The sequence below is a fragment of the Osmerus eperlanus genome, chromosome 3 (genome assembly GCF_963692335.1).
Source record: "Osmerus eperlanus chromosome 3, fOsmEpe2.1, whole genome shotgun sequence".
NCBI classification, from domain to species: Eukaryota; Metazoa; Chordata; class Actinopteri; order Osmeriformes; family Osmeridae; genus Osmerus; species Osmerus eperlanus.
The window spans coordinates 4977187-4994007 of NC_085020.1; the positions used below are offsets into that span (position 1 = coordinate 4977187).

A 16821-nucleotide genomic window follows, 5' to 3' on the forward strand; every position below is an offset into this window, starting at 1 on the left:
CTAATTTCAAAATAACTCCCCATATGTCTTCTCACTCCTTTTATAGTCAAAGGCATGGCCTCTCGGAGGGCAGACAGAGACACCTGAAAGAGAGGGTGTGTCTACCGTTTGAAGAAGGTGAAGAGCACCCTCAGTTTACCAGTGATGTCAGGGACCCCCTCATTATAAACCCAGGTTTTAGTCTGTTGGGTAATGACAAGCTGGTGAGAGAAGTAGAACTGCTCAAACAAACAAGCATCAGTGAATTCCAGGAAGTTCCCTTTGCAGACTTCCTGAAAGCAGTGGGCATTGACTTAGCTACCAAGTAAAAGCTATTTGTAATTTGAAACCACAACATAGAGAGGCTTTGTTTTCCTATACAGGCATGATGGGTGCAAAACACTATCAGTGAAACTGACCTACTTTTGAGACACCACCAAAAGGGTAGGTTTTTTTGTCAGCAAATTAGGAACATTTTAATTTATTTTCTTTGTGAGCCTTCATTCTTCATGTTTATGATTCAGGGTGTGAAAAGAGGCAACTTCCTGTAGTCTGACTGAAACAAACTTAAGCTAACAGAGACCTCTGGTGATAGAAAGATAAAGGCGACAGCTAGGCTGGTAAAATTCCACTTCGATGCAGCTGAGATTGTGAATCAAAAGAAATATGATACCTGAAACACTGCAAGTGAAGAATTTGTCACAAGAAAGAAGTAGGTGAAAAAGGAGAGTCTGTTTTCATGGGAGCAGAATCACCCTCATTGTCATTCATTATAATTTCACAATTGTGAAATTCTGTTCTTAAAAACCGATTGAATTGAACTGAATAGAATTCCAAAAAGACAATACGATAAATATAATCAAATGAAGATGATTTGGATCATAATTACACCCATGCTTTTCAATCATGCTGACGAAATGTAACTGGCTCAGGGCTCCCCCTAATGGAGGAAAACAGCAACAGCGAACCAACGCTAAATCCTTTGTTTACTTTCATGCAGCCAGTTGACAGTTTATTTCTCAAGAGCTCTTGCTCAACAATATGTTTGCAGGGTACGATTTCATATGTTGTGCAGTGTCACAAGTGAAATCCTTTCTAAAGTCACACACTGTGTCGGGGACATTCAAGTCAATAGCACATTCCAACTCTGAAGAGCTAACAGCGAGGTGCCATCTGTCCAGTGGGCCTACAGCCACTCGGGGAGAAACAAGAGCGACTCTACAGTAGATCTAAGTCTGGAGCCCTGCAGTGTCCAGCAGGGAGCCCCTGTGCTTCCCTCCCAGTAAACCAGACAGGCACGCCTTCAGGACGGAGGAGGGTGCTGTTGTTGTTGGAATATAGGCTTCTTTTGGGCCAGCTGAGAGCCACTCAGGAATGCAGAGCAGCCAGGGTCCTCACCTGTCGGCCAGCCTGCCCTGAGATGTCTGCTGTGCATCAGGGGTTGTCAAGTTTCAGCGGTCTAGAAGTAGGGCATCCGCTAGCATTTGGGGCTGAGTGAGATGTTGTTCAGAGTTATTCTGAACAGTAGTTAATGATAGATCCCAATGGCTAGCCAAGATAGACATTGAAATTACTGGCACAATGACTGTACATAGGGTATAAAAAGTTGAGGTGTATTGCAGATCTTGTTTTCACAAATTCTGCATTGGTGCATTGTCATGATATGTTTACTGTAACATTAAACATCCCAGTAGACTGATATAAAAGCAGACTGGGCTGAACATGAGCATTATAACATTGCCAATAAAAACACTTATTCGTGTGAAGTGTTTCATAACGATGAGTGTCGTGTCTCTCAGGAATTCAGATCATCGCATGGATCCTTCTCATGTTATTTTGTGCCTCTTATGTCGTCAGCCAAAAATTCCAAACCTAGACCAAGATGACTTGTTAAAACGATTTGTGTGAAAGGTAAGAAAGAACACCTGGACTGAGAAGGCCAGTGTCTGCTGAAAGACAATAGATCCTAAGTCAGTATCTCAGTGATGATAAGAAAAATAAATGTTATTAAAAAAAATGCAGACCAGGCACTGCAAGCCAAATCTGAAATGTACTCCCAGACAACAACATTAAGAATTCCTGTCGTATTTGGAAGAAACATTTTCCACTGGTGGTTTTGTGTTCCTTTACTGTAATATAAAACTGTCCTCTTTACTCAAGTCCTTTATGTCCTATGGTCAACTGAATACATGTAAAGCTTGAGAGCTGATGTCAAAGCAGATCTCTAATCCTGTTAGATTGTTTTTCCAGGTAAAGATCTGGACTTGTCTCATGTTCATACCTCAGAGTAGCAAGTAGAGGCCCCCTTCCCCCCCCCCCCCCCCCCCCCCGCGCGCCATGCAGTTACTCTGAACGGCTCTGAGAGTTTAGCTCTGAGACAGAAGAAGCCATGTTTGCTTTTACAGAGAAAGATTTACGGTCAAGTCATGTTAAGACTTCATCAGGACTGATTTTTGTTGACATTACTAGCGTCACTGAATGTGACCACAACCCTGCACCATGAATGTATCCAGATCTTCCTTCTTCTTCTTTGCAACATCAAATAAGTATGATCAGATTCATTTTAGATATCAAAACATCTTGCTGTCAGTTCAATGAACCTTAGAATGAATTGGGAATCTTGCCATGTTTCTGGTATTGATACTGGTACACTTCAAGCTCTGTGTTTTTGTCAAGCAGTACTGTGTACCCTACACTGGCTGAGAAATATAATTGAACTGAAATCTACAGCTGAGCTATTTAACCGTGAAAGATTTCTTCTTTTCATGTGCAACCAATTGCCGCTGCCCCACTCAACTTCTTGTGCAAAAATCTGGAGGTATTGTAGACCAGCTAACTCTTTTGAAGGTGCGGTTACGAGTATGAGCAATTCTGCAGAAAGTGCTTGACCACAAAACGGCATGAGTCCATAAATCATTAGTTGGAGGGGAGGGGAAGGGGGGAGGGTAATGGTCATACGTAGGCTACAAAAAACAATATGACGTTATTTTGTGAATCTAAAGTGCAACAGAAGCCACGTATTGCAGGTTTAACACTTATTATTTTTGCACTTGTTATTCTGAAGTGATTTCAACCAGCTTTAAAATGAAATAGTTTGGCCACCATAGCAAATCCTCCCTGCATATCACCCTGCTCTGGTGGATGTAAATCTAAACCTGACCTCCCCCAGCATTCCCATGGCTCTACTACCTATGTCGAGGGCATGGCAGAGCTGGAACAGATGTCGGAGTGTTGAATGTTGAATGTTTGTGAACTCATTATGCACCTTTTATAGCTGACTTTAGCTTCGGTTGAACTTGGAATTAGGATGTGTGAGAGCAGGGCTTTATGGGTGCCACTTGTGAGCAGGACATCAAAGGGCAGCTGCTAATTACAAGCTTGTGCATGACTGAGACCTTCAATTAGTTTAGTAGATCAAATTGATTACCGAGAAGGACAATGTTAGAGCTAGACTACAGTAAGATCCAATGGTATTGAAATGAAGCATAGGACTGGACATATGTATAGTGTGTATGTAGGCTCAAATCAATCAGAAGTCCCTACATCTAAGAATTGGCAAGCTAGCGAACTGTTGCAGAACAAGCTTCATCAATTATGGATCCCTAGATTTGGTTTCAGTGGTGTCTGGAGCACTCCCCCATTCAACATAATCCCCCGGACAACCCTCCCCCAATCTCTCTCCCTCCAGCACTACCAACTCACCCCGGCTCTGGCTCCCTGCACGCCGGTGTCAACCTGCAGACTGACAGCTCACTCTGGGAATTTCAGAACGAGAAACGAAGAGGACTCAACACATGGGACTCTGATCACAGCTCCTGTTGTATTGAGTGTGGGAGAGAGAGAGAAGAAGAGAGTAAGAGCATAGAGAGGGAGAGAGAGGGAGAAAGTAAGCAAAGAGAAAGAGAGAGGGGTAGCGAGAAAGGAGAGAGTGAGATTAGTGTGTGTGAGAGAGGGAGAGGGTAAAAGGAGAGAAAGAGTAAGAGAGGGAGAGAGAGAGGGAGAGTCAGAGAGAAGAGAGTGTAAGAGATAGACAGGGGGATGGACTGCAAGTAAGTGTATGGGCATACACAACCAGGAGAAGGCTTTTGTAAGGACTCAATTGAGACATTTCATTTTTTGGGATCTCTAGCCTGGCTGTTTTAGTGTATGGAGTCAGAGGAAGCCCCTGGAAGGAGCAGCTAGACTCCATTACAGATCCTTTCAGCCTAGTCAGATAGAGAGATTGAGAGTTTGAGAGAGAGAGATAGTAAGAGAGTGTAGGATACAGTAGGAGCGAGGTGACTCAACATCAGGACAGACATGCAGCCCTTCACCTGGATCATTGCTCTCCCGCTCTTGTTCTACATATCCTTGGGGAGTGTAGATTGTAGGAGGTAAGTCAGATATCAATCACATCCAGGGATTTCAAGAGAAAACCTTTGCTAAAGAAGATTAGTGAAGAAAATAACTTTTGTGTGCTGGTTGTGTCATTGTGTCCATTCACTCAGATGTCTTCAGCAGGTGTTAAGGACAGTGTTTACTGGTCTGGTGCTTCTGCACAGCAAAGAATTCAGTGGTGACATTCCTTGCCAGTGTCATGGGTATTACAGTGTTAAAGCAATTTTCACATCGCAAACAGCCAGTAAACTCATTCTGCAGCTGTCTAATGCTTATGCTGGGGATATATGCTACCGTGTTTAACATTTTAACCTTGCTACATTATAAATCATTTCCCATCTTTCTGTCAAGACAAACAACCAACAAACACGTCTAAGTAAAGCCTACAAACCAAAGTATGATGTTATTTTAAGTGCAGTCAATGAGACTGCTTGATGTACCTGTGTGGGTTCTAGGATTACATGGAAATATGGTTTCAATGTTATCATGGTGAAATTGTTGTTTTGGTAGTATGTGTACACTTCAAGGCATTGTGGCTACAGGACTGGGGGGCCACCATGCGCACCATGAAGCTGTGTCAGCTAAATGTGGCGACGGTTTATAACTGTGGAGGGACACCTGTCACACTTCCTGGCCTCTCTCCTGGAGGCTATTCTGGATGATTCCAATCAAGTCTCAGATTCCTTCAGTCCCCCTGGAGCCACCCACAAGATGCCAAACATACAGTGTAGGACATTATGGGAGATATCAGGTATCTGATATCTGGGGATATCCCATATGACTGAATATTTCCTGAGATCTCCCTATTACCAGAGCTGCTGGGATGGGGCCCTTCAAAGCCCCAGAGACCAGCTAGGGGTGGTGGCACAGTAGACATCTCAGAACCATTTGGATCTTAAAAATACACTTCCAATCCAATCACTACGGTATGTCCTGTAGCTTATTTCCAATATGCTGACCTGCCCACAGTAACTGGGAATAAGTGTGTGCACATGGCGATAATGAAAAAATAGGAAATAGTTTCCTGCTGGAGGTATCTGTGTAACACATTTTTAGGAGTGTCTGATTAAGTCTAAGTAGAGAGTGTGAGCATTCCCCCCCCCCCCCCCCCTGTAACCTACATCCTGTCAGCTTGTCTGGGCTCCATATGGAGCCCCCCTTTCCTCTCTGTAGGGGGGGCTCACCCTGCCTGGGGAAACTTTCTTTGGCCTGTTTGTTGTACCCACACCGCTGCCATTAGGGCCATAATTAGATGTGGGTGCCTGAGGACCTGCATTTGGGTAATGCTATAAATGAGACACTAGGGATAGGTTGGGGTCGATAGTCACCCCCAGAAAAAGCAAAATGGGTTACGTTCACTGACCCAATTTGCCTCTCACGTTCGATAGATTTGCCGGAGCCACTAAAACAAAGTCACAAAAAATTACTGAGCACTCTGTCAATGTCACTCAAGACAAACTTCGACTAACACTTAATTCAATTGACCACAAACCCTCCAGGCTCCATTCAGGGAAATATGGAGCGCTGATGGAGAAGTCCAAAGCAGCTGAAGGCCAGAAGGATGGAAGTCATGTTGATAACAGAGCTGTGTGTCACTGACTTCCTGTCCCTCACCTGCAGGCATTACAGACAAGTTTCTGCAGGAAGCCAACCAGGTGTGTGTCGATATGGCAGTAGGATAGAGTGTTGCTATGGCTGGAAGAAGAACAACAAGGGACAGTGTGAAGGTAGGCATCTCAACATCATCACATATGTCCTAAATGGACCAGGTTCATTTATAATTTCTACGTTTGAGTAACTTTGAACCTTCATCTTCAACTGTGCTCTCTATATATGCTTTAATCATTGCATGAGGACTTCATTCTGTACAAAATGGATGTTCAATGAGTGGAAAAATAAAGGTCAACCATTTAGAGTCCCTTCCACAATATGGTGGGTTTCAAATGTGTTATTCCTTGTGTGGTGGGATATTTCCTGACCCCAGAAAATGTGGAACACATTTATTCGGGGATAGAGTAACTGCCATACACATTATAAAGATGTGGTTATACTTCCTGTCTGTGAACCTGTGTAACCTCTCTTTCTCTCTCTCTCTCTCTCTCTCTCTCTCTCTCTCTCTCTCTCTCTCTCTCTCTCTCTCTCTCTCTCTCTCTCTCTCTCTCTCTCTCTCTCTCTCTCTCTCTCTCTCTCTCTCTCTCTCTCTCTCTCTCTCTCTCTCTCTCTCTCTCTCTCTCTCTCTCTCTCTCTCTACCAACCGCCACAGCTCAGTGTGAACAGGACTGCAAGCATGGAGAGTGTGTGGGACCCAACAAATGCAAATGCTTCCCAGGATACACAGGAAAAACGTGCAGTCAAGGTCAGTGTAACAGTACCGAGGCGAGACATTTGGCTCAAACTGCCAGTCTCTTTACGTACATCCTCATTTAGATGATGTACGTGATGACGATGTCCTTATTCACATCATCATCAGTCCCTATGTCGGTCATTATTTCTCCAAACGCCCGATAAATCATCCAGCCAGGGTGAGAGGATGAAATTCTCCCTCTGTCTCTCTCCAGATCTGAACGAGTGCGGGCTGAAGCCGCGCCCGTGTGAGCACCGCTGCATGAACACGTATGGCAGCTACATGTGCTACTGCCTCAACGGCTACACGCTCATGTCTGATGGATCCTGCGCCAGTGAGTCCCTCCTGCACAACCTACTTGATCTGGCAGAGGATGCACATACTGGAGACAGTTGTGAAGGGTGGCATTTCATGTGCGCGTGTGTCTGTGTGTGTCTGTGTGTGCGAACATTTGCAGACTCCAGGACATGTTCTCTGGCACACTGCCAGTATGGTTGTGAAGAGGTGCAGGGGGAGATCCGCTGTTTGTGCCCGTCCGCAGGGCTGCAGTTGGGGCCAGATGAGAGGACCTGTGTGGGTGAGAACCACTAACACCAACCCAACCATCTACATTCCACTAAAAACACTCTTGGTAATCTCGCTGGACCTCTCAAGCTTATAGCTTAGCAGCATTTGCCCACCATGGAGGGGTCAACATCTCAGGCATAGGTCTGTATAGACTTTATTATGTGGTTTCACATTCCTGGTCAGTCTCAAAGCTTTTCACATCAGAGCTCAATCATCTGTAGCCAGTTGTATAAAATGGAGTTGAGTTTCTTCCCACAACCCTGCTTGAGTTGAGAGCGTGCCAGTATTCCATCATGGTTATAAAACTGGTTGCTGAGGGACCTTGGTTCGACAGAAGAAATCAGAGGTCAATGATCCATCATTCTTTGCCTTCTTTCTTTCTTTCACATCAGATATTGATGAATGTGTGACTGGCAAGAACCTCTGCCCATACAACAGACAGTGTGTGAACACCTTTGGGAGCTACTATTGCAAGTGCCAGAACGGCTTTGATCTAAAGTACGTGGATGGCAAATATGACTGTGTAGGTAAGGTATACAATCAGCTAATCACAAACAAAAAAACATGATCTAAACAATAAATGACATAAACTCTGTGTTTAGGAAAAGGTCACGTCAGCTTGCTTGTATTTCCAGACATTGATGAGTGTGTGGTTGGCACTCACAAGTGCAGTCATCACGCAAGCTGTCTGAACACCCAAGGATCCTACAAGTGCAAGTGCAAGCCTGGTTTCCGTGGCAGCGGCTTTGACTGCTCAGGTGAGAAATAAAACTTTACTTGTCTTTCGAAAAGTGTTTTACAAGTGTAAAACGGTTTAAATTTGATTGTTTATCAGACATCTACAATGACTGCTGTATTAAACAATTACATGACATATTAGTTTTCATCCAAAACTAGATCAGAAAATCTTTCTTAAATATTGACCTAGTTGTTATACAGTCACAAACTTCATCTGTGCATTTAGGACATCTGAAAACATAAGCCCTAGCCAAGGCCAGCTTCCTGTTTTCAGACCCCTTTGCGCTCGACAGATGTTAGTCAGGGAGGAGAGGGCCCAATTGAAACAACACCTGTGTAAATATCTGCAAATGTAGCAAGCCGGCAAGACAGCCTTCTGGAGGAAAGAGGAGAGGCAGGGCCGGCACAGGGGAGCCTCAGTGTACTCCCTGAACTCCACACAGAACAGTCTGGAAGTACACAGTGTTAGGTGGCACAGCAGGCAAGCTCACGGACAGTACAGGATGGTGGGCTTCGTGCCAATCAAGATGATTTTATGTTTTGTAGTCAAGCCCTTTTATCAGAACTGGGATGGAGACAAGGGAAGTGCCGATGAGTTCCTCAACGGTGAGATTGTGAGGAATGCAAGGCTATCAGCATCCCCTCTTTGCACCTCGCCCCAAACTCCCACCCATCTCTTCCTGCTTCTCGCTGTGCTCTGTGTGCGCTGTGAATCCCATACTCCTATCTCCATCGCTACAGGCTGGCCACATGATCGCGTTGTGCACCGCTTGACGTGAGATGTAGAACTCAGCATGTGACCGTTTCAGACGTTATCGTGTGTTAGATGAAGTACCACTGGTTGTGCATGGAGCAGTAAATGCTAGACACACTGTTTCTATCTGCCATGTTTCTCCTGCATGATATCCAACATTCTTGTCTGTGGCCTTCCCTCTGTGTTAGTTATTGCAACTGAAATGTATTCCTCCGAAGAAACTGTATTTTACCTGCAAGTCAAGTCTTTGCCATTCTGTCATCCTTCTCAACCAATGTCACGTCTCAACGACATTTTATGGTCTAATAAACTAATATTTTATCGTAAGTCCTGTATCACTTCAGCAGATTCCACGTTTTGATGGGAGTTCCAGAGGTCTAACCTGTTTCCTCTTCCTACAGCCATCCCAGACTCCCCAGCCAGGGCCGGGAAGCTGGACGAGCAGATCAAGAACATCATCCCTGAGTCCCAGGTGACCCTCCCTCCTCAGATCCGTCTGCAGCCCTTCGACTATGAAGGTGAGGTCTACATAGGTGGCTCAAAGGAGATGGGCCAGGAGGAGTTCCCTGGTGGAGAGGACTTCCCTGAGGAGGAAGGGGAGGACAACCAGCTCAGTCCAAGAGGGGATGTTTTTGGTAAGCCTCCCTTACCTCAGAGCCTTTCCACTGATCCCTCTTTATTACCACCATGGGTGGTCCCAAATCTGATTAAACAAACACTAGTCCTTAGGACTTTTACACAGTTTGGATCTGCTGTGAGAGGATTTCAACCCATTCCAACACGTCTCTCAACATCCACCAAACCGTGACAAATTGCAAATAACAAGTATTCCTCTTTACATTGAAAAATAAAACATTCATGATCTACTAGGTATTGTAAGTCATGCTAATCAGGATTGAATCTCGTAACAACATAGCCAGGAGAGGTTGAAAGTAGGGTCAAGGGTTAAGGTTGTGTTTAAAATCAATGTATATTGACCAAACAACCCAGCTGTCCATCTGTCTTCTCTCTTTTTTCATGTTGCCTTCAGAGGAGCTGTATTCTCTGTGGCCACCTCTTACAGATGTCTCTAGTCACAGACAATTTATGGAGTCTATGCAGTGCCCTAATTACAGGCACCAAACCTGGCTGCATATTTGTCAGGCCTCTGGTTTCTTGGCCATGCTTAAATGGAGTCTAGTCTACCATATGATGGCTTTCTTCTAACACTGATACAGAGTCTCTTATCCCAGTAATTGGTTCTCATCATCTCCTGGGAGTTGATGCTTTAGGAAACATACGTGACATATAAAACACCATGCTAAACCTATGCTCAGGACATGGTTTATTTGCATTGAGTTATCATAGTATGTGCATGTTTCATGGAATTAGTTTACATCGTGTGCGCTGCTGCTTCTTCAATGGTCAGCGGATGTTCACTTGTCATCTGCGTTCATCAGGTTTAGGTGTAACCATGGTGAACGTTCTTTTTTTTTTACTGAAATAATATCCCTGTGAAAGGTATGGCCAAGCCGCAGTGTAATGTCAGTGTAGTGCCTGTCAGACAGCATTAAGTTGAGGGTCACCACACACACACGTACCGGTCTCAAGGCCTGCTGGACCTGACAAACCAGGGGCCTGTTGTTTCATGTTCAGCTCCTGACCTTTGACATTGTCTGTGTATGCTCCCCTTTGACAGCTAACTCTCAGGTTTAACACACACCGAGTACATGCGTTTCAACGATGACTTATATATCAAAAGCACTTTGGTAGACAAACTTCGTTTTCAAAGAGTCCTCTGCTTCACCACTGTAATTTTGCTATGACCTCAGAGTGGAGTGTGAGCCTGAAGGAAGGACAAACATCTGTCGAATAGTGTTGAATGTTTGAGTGACAATCCCACACAGTGTGAGTAGACAACCTAGCATGGTGACTATATAGCGAGTCAGATGGCTGAGCGGTGAGGGAGTCGGGCTATTAATCTGAAGGTTGCCAGTTCGATTCCCAGCCGTGCAAAATGACGTTGTGTCCTTGGGCAAGGCACTTCACCCTACTTGCTTTGGGGGGGAATGTCCCTGTACTTCCTGTAAGTCGGTCTGGATAAAAGCGTCTGCTAAATGTAAATGTAACTAGGCAGAGGTTGCTTGAACCTTCCTAGAAGGTGTCACATCTCTCGAACCTTATGTGACTCTGAACTGTGTTCTCAAGGCTACAAGGCAAGTGAGGGTGTTTGGGTGCAGTACATATGTCTGGGGGATATGTCTTTCAACTTCTTATACACTCACAGACTGGCATCATTGCAGGAAAAGCATTTCCAGTGATACATTGATCTCAGTAATCAATCTTACCGGTAATCTCTTGTCTGGAGGAAATACACTGTGTGTCAATGTCTACAGAAACCATGTTCCTTGTGATAAAGCACATGCATGCTTTTTGGGTTTGTACGGCCGCTTTGTAGCTTAGGCATACACACACGAGAGCAGGAAGAGGATCACTCAGTATTAGCATGCCTCTTAGGAAGACAGAAACAAGGCCGCTTTTCTTGATCTTTATGGCATCAGGCCTACCAGCAGACAGAGCCTCCGTCAGAACTCAGATAGCAAGAGGAGACAGGCCCCTGAGACGTCCATCAGCTCCAGGGAGAAATTCTACTCTGTCGGCATGTGTGAGCCTGGGGATACGACTCCTTCCAAGTCTGTTTACCATCCAGAAGGACGACGGGGGAAGTCAAGAGGGAGTGAGTTAAGGAGGATGGGAGCACAGATTCAAAGCCTTTTATTATCCTCCCCACCAGAACAGCTGTCGTGCAAACAGACCTGACACTCGAAGGGAGAGTCTGTCATCAGCTTCACTGGTCAGACCCCCCCCGGCCCCCCTACACACACGCACACACACACACACACGCGCACACACAACGGCCGACGCCCAACAAGCAGGTTCAATAAGCTCAGTCGCCGTACTGGTGGTATATGTGAGGGGGGGTTAAGGAGAGCTTAAAATGCTTGCGTTTTGAGTTACAACATCCTTAGAGCTATCTGGAGAGATGAGGGACGGCGTGGCAGGTCGACGCTTGTAGGCAAAAAGCCCCTTGGCTGGCTTTTGTTTTAAGAGAGGAAATCTCTCAACAACAGAATGCTGGCATGATCTTCAGGGATCACATATCCTTTAAAGAATGCATATCATTTATATATCCTGTTTTGATAGATTTAGAGGCCTAGTTCAGGTATTGTGACCCATTTGTGATTAAATTATAATGTATAATATGATGGATAAATAGCTTACCAAAGCACTGATTCACAGCACACTGACATTGACACACAGCTATCTGTTCCCAAAAGCAGTTCCAGAGGAGTTTGAATCAGTCTTTGGTCCTGCAACAGAAGTCAGAGAAATCGAAATAGCGCCAGTCCAGGAAGGTAAACTGTTTTTATTTGCTAACATCCTTTTCTAATAACAGACAAGAGTTCAGATGCCAAGAGGTGACATCTAATTCTGCCTTCCAGATTTCATCATGGACTGCCACTTTGATCAAGGGGCGTGTGAGTGGGTACAGGACAAGGATGATGACATAGACTGGAGTGTGGCCTACCATGAAAATGGTAAGTATGACCCTCAGACATCAGTGACATCTGAAGTTCCGGGTTGTTCTACCAACACGGAACAGTATGGCCATCCACATCATCAATCAATCCAACACCTTTGCCTCCTTACACCTCCTCAGGTCAGGAATACTACATGTCAGTCAGTGGCCTGCTCGGGGAAAAGAAAGACATGGCCAGGCTGAGGCTACTGCTCAGTGACAAGACCCAGCAAGGTAGCTTGTGCTTGACCTTCAACTACCGCATGTTGGACCACCACGTGGGCAAGCTGAGGGTGCTGCTGGATAACAACGTCCACCCACTGTGGGAGCAGAGCAGAAGCCGAGATCAGACCTGGCAGCCGGAGCTGATCTCCATAGTGTGGGAGGACGAGCCTCCCAAATCTGTGAGTGAACATTCCGCTCCACGCAAGTTCCCACTTAGGTGGATGAGGACCATCTCTGCATTATTCAGCTGCAGCATTCAAACGTTGACTGTGCCTGGATCATTTGTTTGCTCTGTGTTCTGTGTAAAAGTATAGTTGCACATGGGTCACTCTTGCCAAAATGTCTAACCAGTAGCCCTGTCCTCTCCCTGCAGGTAATCTTTGAGGCTGAGCGAGGAAGAGGCATTGGGGGAGAGATTGGGCTGGATCATGTGGTGTTGACCTCGGGATCCTGTGAACAGTATGAATCCATCTTTTAAACCGCACCTCTCGGAAGATCTCTATCCTACAGTTTGCAGTATCAAACATTTGTTGAAACGTATTAAGGGAATTTGAGGTTTATTTGTTGTTTGTCAGTAGGCCAGTGGTGGGCTATAACAGCTATGGAATGGCTGAGGTAGTTCTAAGGGTGTAGTTTTAGTGTGTGTAGATATTATCTCAATTTACAACTGTTTAATCGTATTTTCCCTTGATTTCACCACACACACAAAGAGCTTATCCTTCAAATAAACCATTTATTTTGAATAAAATTCACTAACACTTTATTTGCATAAGATCTCAGGTTTTATGAGGAAATTTCAGGAATGATCCATTCATTATGTCAATATTAACAGTGGTGTGCGCTGGTTTTAATTTTGTATGTTTGTGTTATGAGCAAAATAGGTGCTATGTAAGAAATGTAATGTGACTATCTACATTAATTAAATTCAAAAACAAATACAGGATTAATCCCAATTCTTTGTTGGTGTGCATGATCCTATGTATGCATAACCGCTGTAAATTATGCTTTCATCCTATCTATTAAAATGTTTTTCTACATTTTTCAATGTGTTTTCTATTTACATTCTATCACTTTTATCTTTTGAAGCTAAAGTAGGCCTGCACTCAGAAAGTTTAACCAATAGTTCTAGTTTTTTTACTCCGAAATCTTTTGAACTAAATTCAATTAAAACGTGTTCTTTATCGTTTGTTAAATATCGCCCTCTGTTGGCAATGCACTTTCATACACGTATGAGGATTGTCACAGTCAGACAAGACAGCAGTTTTAAAAAGCAGCACCAGCATCATCATCCGCAGATAGCTAGCAAGCTAAGCAGTGCTGTTGACATAGAAGCAAATAACCGTTGAGTCTGTAATTAGCTGTCAAATGTCTGATAGCCCCGTTGTCTCAGGCAGCAATTCGGACCTACAGAACTAGGTTTGCTAGCTAACATTAACATAACATCGCTTGCAAAGATCAACTATAAACTGTAGCCTAGCTAGCTAGCTAGCGTTAGCTGGACGGATTCTGGTTGGACAGGTTCATAAACAAGGTAGGTATCTGGGGAAACCAGTTTTCTAGATTGATTATAAATAAATGCAACAAAAAAAGGATAGTGTATTATTAGAAGACAGCTGACGGTGGTTTACATATTTGCTGTCTGTCTTTTTTCGTTTTAGCATACGTTAGCTTGTTAGACTGATTTGTTGTCTTATTATGTCATGCAATGACATGAAAAAGAGACTCATGTGACCAAGGACCAGTGTCTGCGGCACATGATCCGGGCTGGCTGAGACGGGAGGAGGCTTCAATCATTCACTTGTAAGTCTCAATTCATTTCCCTGGCTCCCAGCAAAGGTTAAACTGCAGTCTCTCTCGTCTTACTTGTTTGAATGTGGCCTAAAGCTATTGAACCTTGCATCCTGCTTTGCAGAAAAGGAGTTGTTGTATAACCATGGCAGGCAAGTCCTCCCTGCTGAAAGTCATCCTTTTGGGAGATGGAGGTGTGGGGAAGAGCTCCCTCATGAACCGCTATGTCACCAACAAGTTTGACACGCACCTCTTTCACACGATCGGCGTGGAGTTCCTCAACAAGGACCTGGAGGTAGATGGGCACCTAGTCACCTTGCAGATCTGGGACACTGCGGGCCAGGAGCGTTTCCGCAGCCTGAGGACTCCTTTCTACCGCGGCTCCGACTGCTGCCTGCTCACCTTCAGCGTTGACGACAACCAGAGCTTCCTGAACCTGGCCAACTGGAAGAAGGAGTTTATCTACTACGCGGACGTCAAGGAGCCGGAGAAGTTTCCGTTCGTGGTGTTGGGGAACAAGGTGGATGTTACGGAGAGGCAGGTGTCCGCTGAGGATGCCCAGCAGTGGTGTCGTGAGAGCGGCAACTATCCGTACTACGAGACCAGTGCCAAGAACTCCACCAACGTGGCGGTGGCGTTTGAGGAGGCCGTGCGGAGGGTCCTGGCCATGGAGGAGAGGACGGACCACCTCATCCCTACAGACACGGTGAACCTCCGCAGGAAGCCGCGCTCGAGTGCCTCCTGCTGTTGATGACGCCTGGAGTTGACGTCACTGAGGTTCGAGCTCATCAGCGCTCTCCAAAGCCCAAGTCTAGTTCTTCTTGTTATACACCTTCACTCTGGAGTGCCTAACTCCACTGTTGAGATGAGCTTGAGGTTTTCTCCTGTTACTTAAAAAATCTCATTTAAATGTGTCCTTAATAAGGAGATTATAAGTGTTCACATTGGGATTATGAGAAGAAGAATTAGGCCTTGGTGTTAGGTTGTTGCTTTCTCATCGAAGTTGAAAAAACAGGTATTGTCGGAAGATGATATTCTAGAGAGATTTAGCCTACTTGTCAAAGCTCTGATGTCTGGAAACACGTTGATATTTCAACACCTGTGATCACTGAACGATACTAGCTGTCTAAAATGCATCATCAAAGTTATTAATATAACTTGGTGGCCACAATATTTGAATGAGGTTTCACTTCTTGTTGGTTTTTCAACCTTCAAAAGTTGCATGGTGACTAACTAATCAAAGGTTGAGAAGAACTGCACCTGCTTTGCTTATTTCAAATATGCTTGTTATTTTGCTGGTTGAGCTTTGCTTTAATTTTGTGGGTATCTGCAATGTGAAGATGCTGTTGCTTAGTCGGTGCATGGACATCCATGCCTGGACTTTGTTAGGGACCTGGAATGGATGACAGCATGCAACACAGTATGCATCATTTGTTGTTGACAGAAATATTTGCCACCATTCCTGATTTATTTTCTGAAGAAGAGGGTTCCTTTTTGTGGAAATATGGAGGTTTCTCTCATTGTGACAAATGGTCTCTGATCCCGGGTTGAGATGAGATGAAAATGTCAGTCACATGATGACATACTTTTCTGCTGAGTCACTTTTTTTGCAACCAGCCTTCAAGTGTGATACTGTAATATACTGTTATGAGAGTTGCTAATTTAAAAGGTGCCTAATATTAAATATTATTTACAGAAATGCTGTCATTATTTTATTTTCTGAGATTTAAACATTTATTATTATGATGAAAGATGTGGAAGTTTGAGTGTTTTCTTGAATTTTACCTGCACTTTCTTGACCTTATAATGGCTGTTTAAAAACATTACATGGATTGTGTTCTCATCATCTAACAAACACACTGGAAGATAAGTTAATATAAACTACAGTTATCTCTCACTAACACTAACTTTCTAAAAAGTTCTATTAATACATCAATATTTGAATGATTTCTTGAGTTATTACATTTTCAGATAGAGGATAAATGCACAACATCCTTTGATCTAGTGGTAGAGAAGTGACTTGCCCAGAAAGCCCAGTGTTTCTGTCACAATTTAAAATATTCTCTCCTCCCTGCCAAACTTGTGATTCCAATGACTTGTTGAAAAGCTACGGCAGATAGTTTTTTATTTTTTGTTACTTATTTTCCATATTGTATACAACATTTAGCACTTAGACAAATGGTATGCATATTTACAACTACAATAAATTATGCGTAAATTACACTTTCCCCTTTATTTCTCTCCGGTGCGTCTATTTTCACAAAGCATAAAACAAAAGATGTCAGAAGCATGTTTGTAGCTTGCTGTTACTATTTTATCCAAATTACATACAACTTGGTTAAGTCATGAGGTTTGAATAAAGGAAATTATGTATGAGAAGTGTGTTTTTGAGTGTGTATGTATCTGCAGGCCATTGTATAATAGGTCAGGGTATACTAACAAGTATCTTAAGACTAGGGCACAAGACTATGGACAAAAGCTCAATGTTGC

At 44.0% G+C, this 16821-nt stretch overlaps 2 protein-coding genes across 4 annotated transcripts; both read left to right on the forward strand.

Annotated features, from left to right (window-relative positions):
* The first annotated feature begins 3985 nt into the window (after positions 1-3985).
* Positions 3986-13546, forward strand: egfl6 (EGF-like-domain, multiple 6). Of its 2 annotated transcripts, none has more exons than XM_062456698.1 (13): positions 3986-4352; positions 5977-6083; positions 6620-6712; positions 6915-7034; positions 7158-7277; positions 7660-7794; positions 7903-8025; positions 8552-8611; positions 9161-9394; positions 12077-12154; positions 12242-12337; positions 12460-12722; positions 12917-13546. In XM_062456698.1, exons 1-13 carry the CDS (start codon positions 4279-4281, stop codon positions 13019-13021), a joined length of 1608 nt encoding a protein of 535 aa, XP_062312682.1. In that variant the 5' UTR covers positions 3986-4278; the 3' UTR covers positions 13022-13546. The 2 variants fall into 2 exon arrangements, with proteins under 2 accessions (XP_062312682.1, XP_062312683.1); XM_062456699.1 differs by having other exon boundaries at positions 12080-12154.
* A 217-nt stretch (positions 13547-13763) lies between these two features.
* rab9a (RAB9A, member RAS oncogene family) lies at positions 13764-16552 on the forward strand. 2 transcript variants are annotated; one of them, XM_062456700.1, is made up of 3 exons: positions 13764-14074; positions 14202-14343; positions 14456-16552. In XM_062456700.1, exon 3 carries the CDS (start codon positions 14477-14479, stop codon positions 15080-15082), a length of 606 nt encoding a protein of 201 aa, XP_062312684.1. In that variant the 5' UTR covers positions 13764-14074; positions 14202-14343; positions 14456-14476; the 3' UTR covers positions 15083-16552. The 2 variants fall into 2 exon arrangements, with proteins under 2 accessions (XP_062312684.1, XP_062312686.1); XM_062456702.1 differs by having other exon boundaries at positions 14263-14343.
* The last annotated feature ends 269 nt before the right edge of the window (positions 16553-16821 follow it).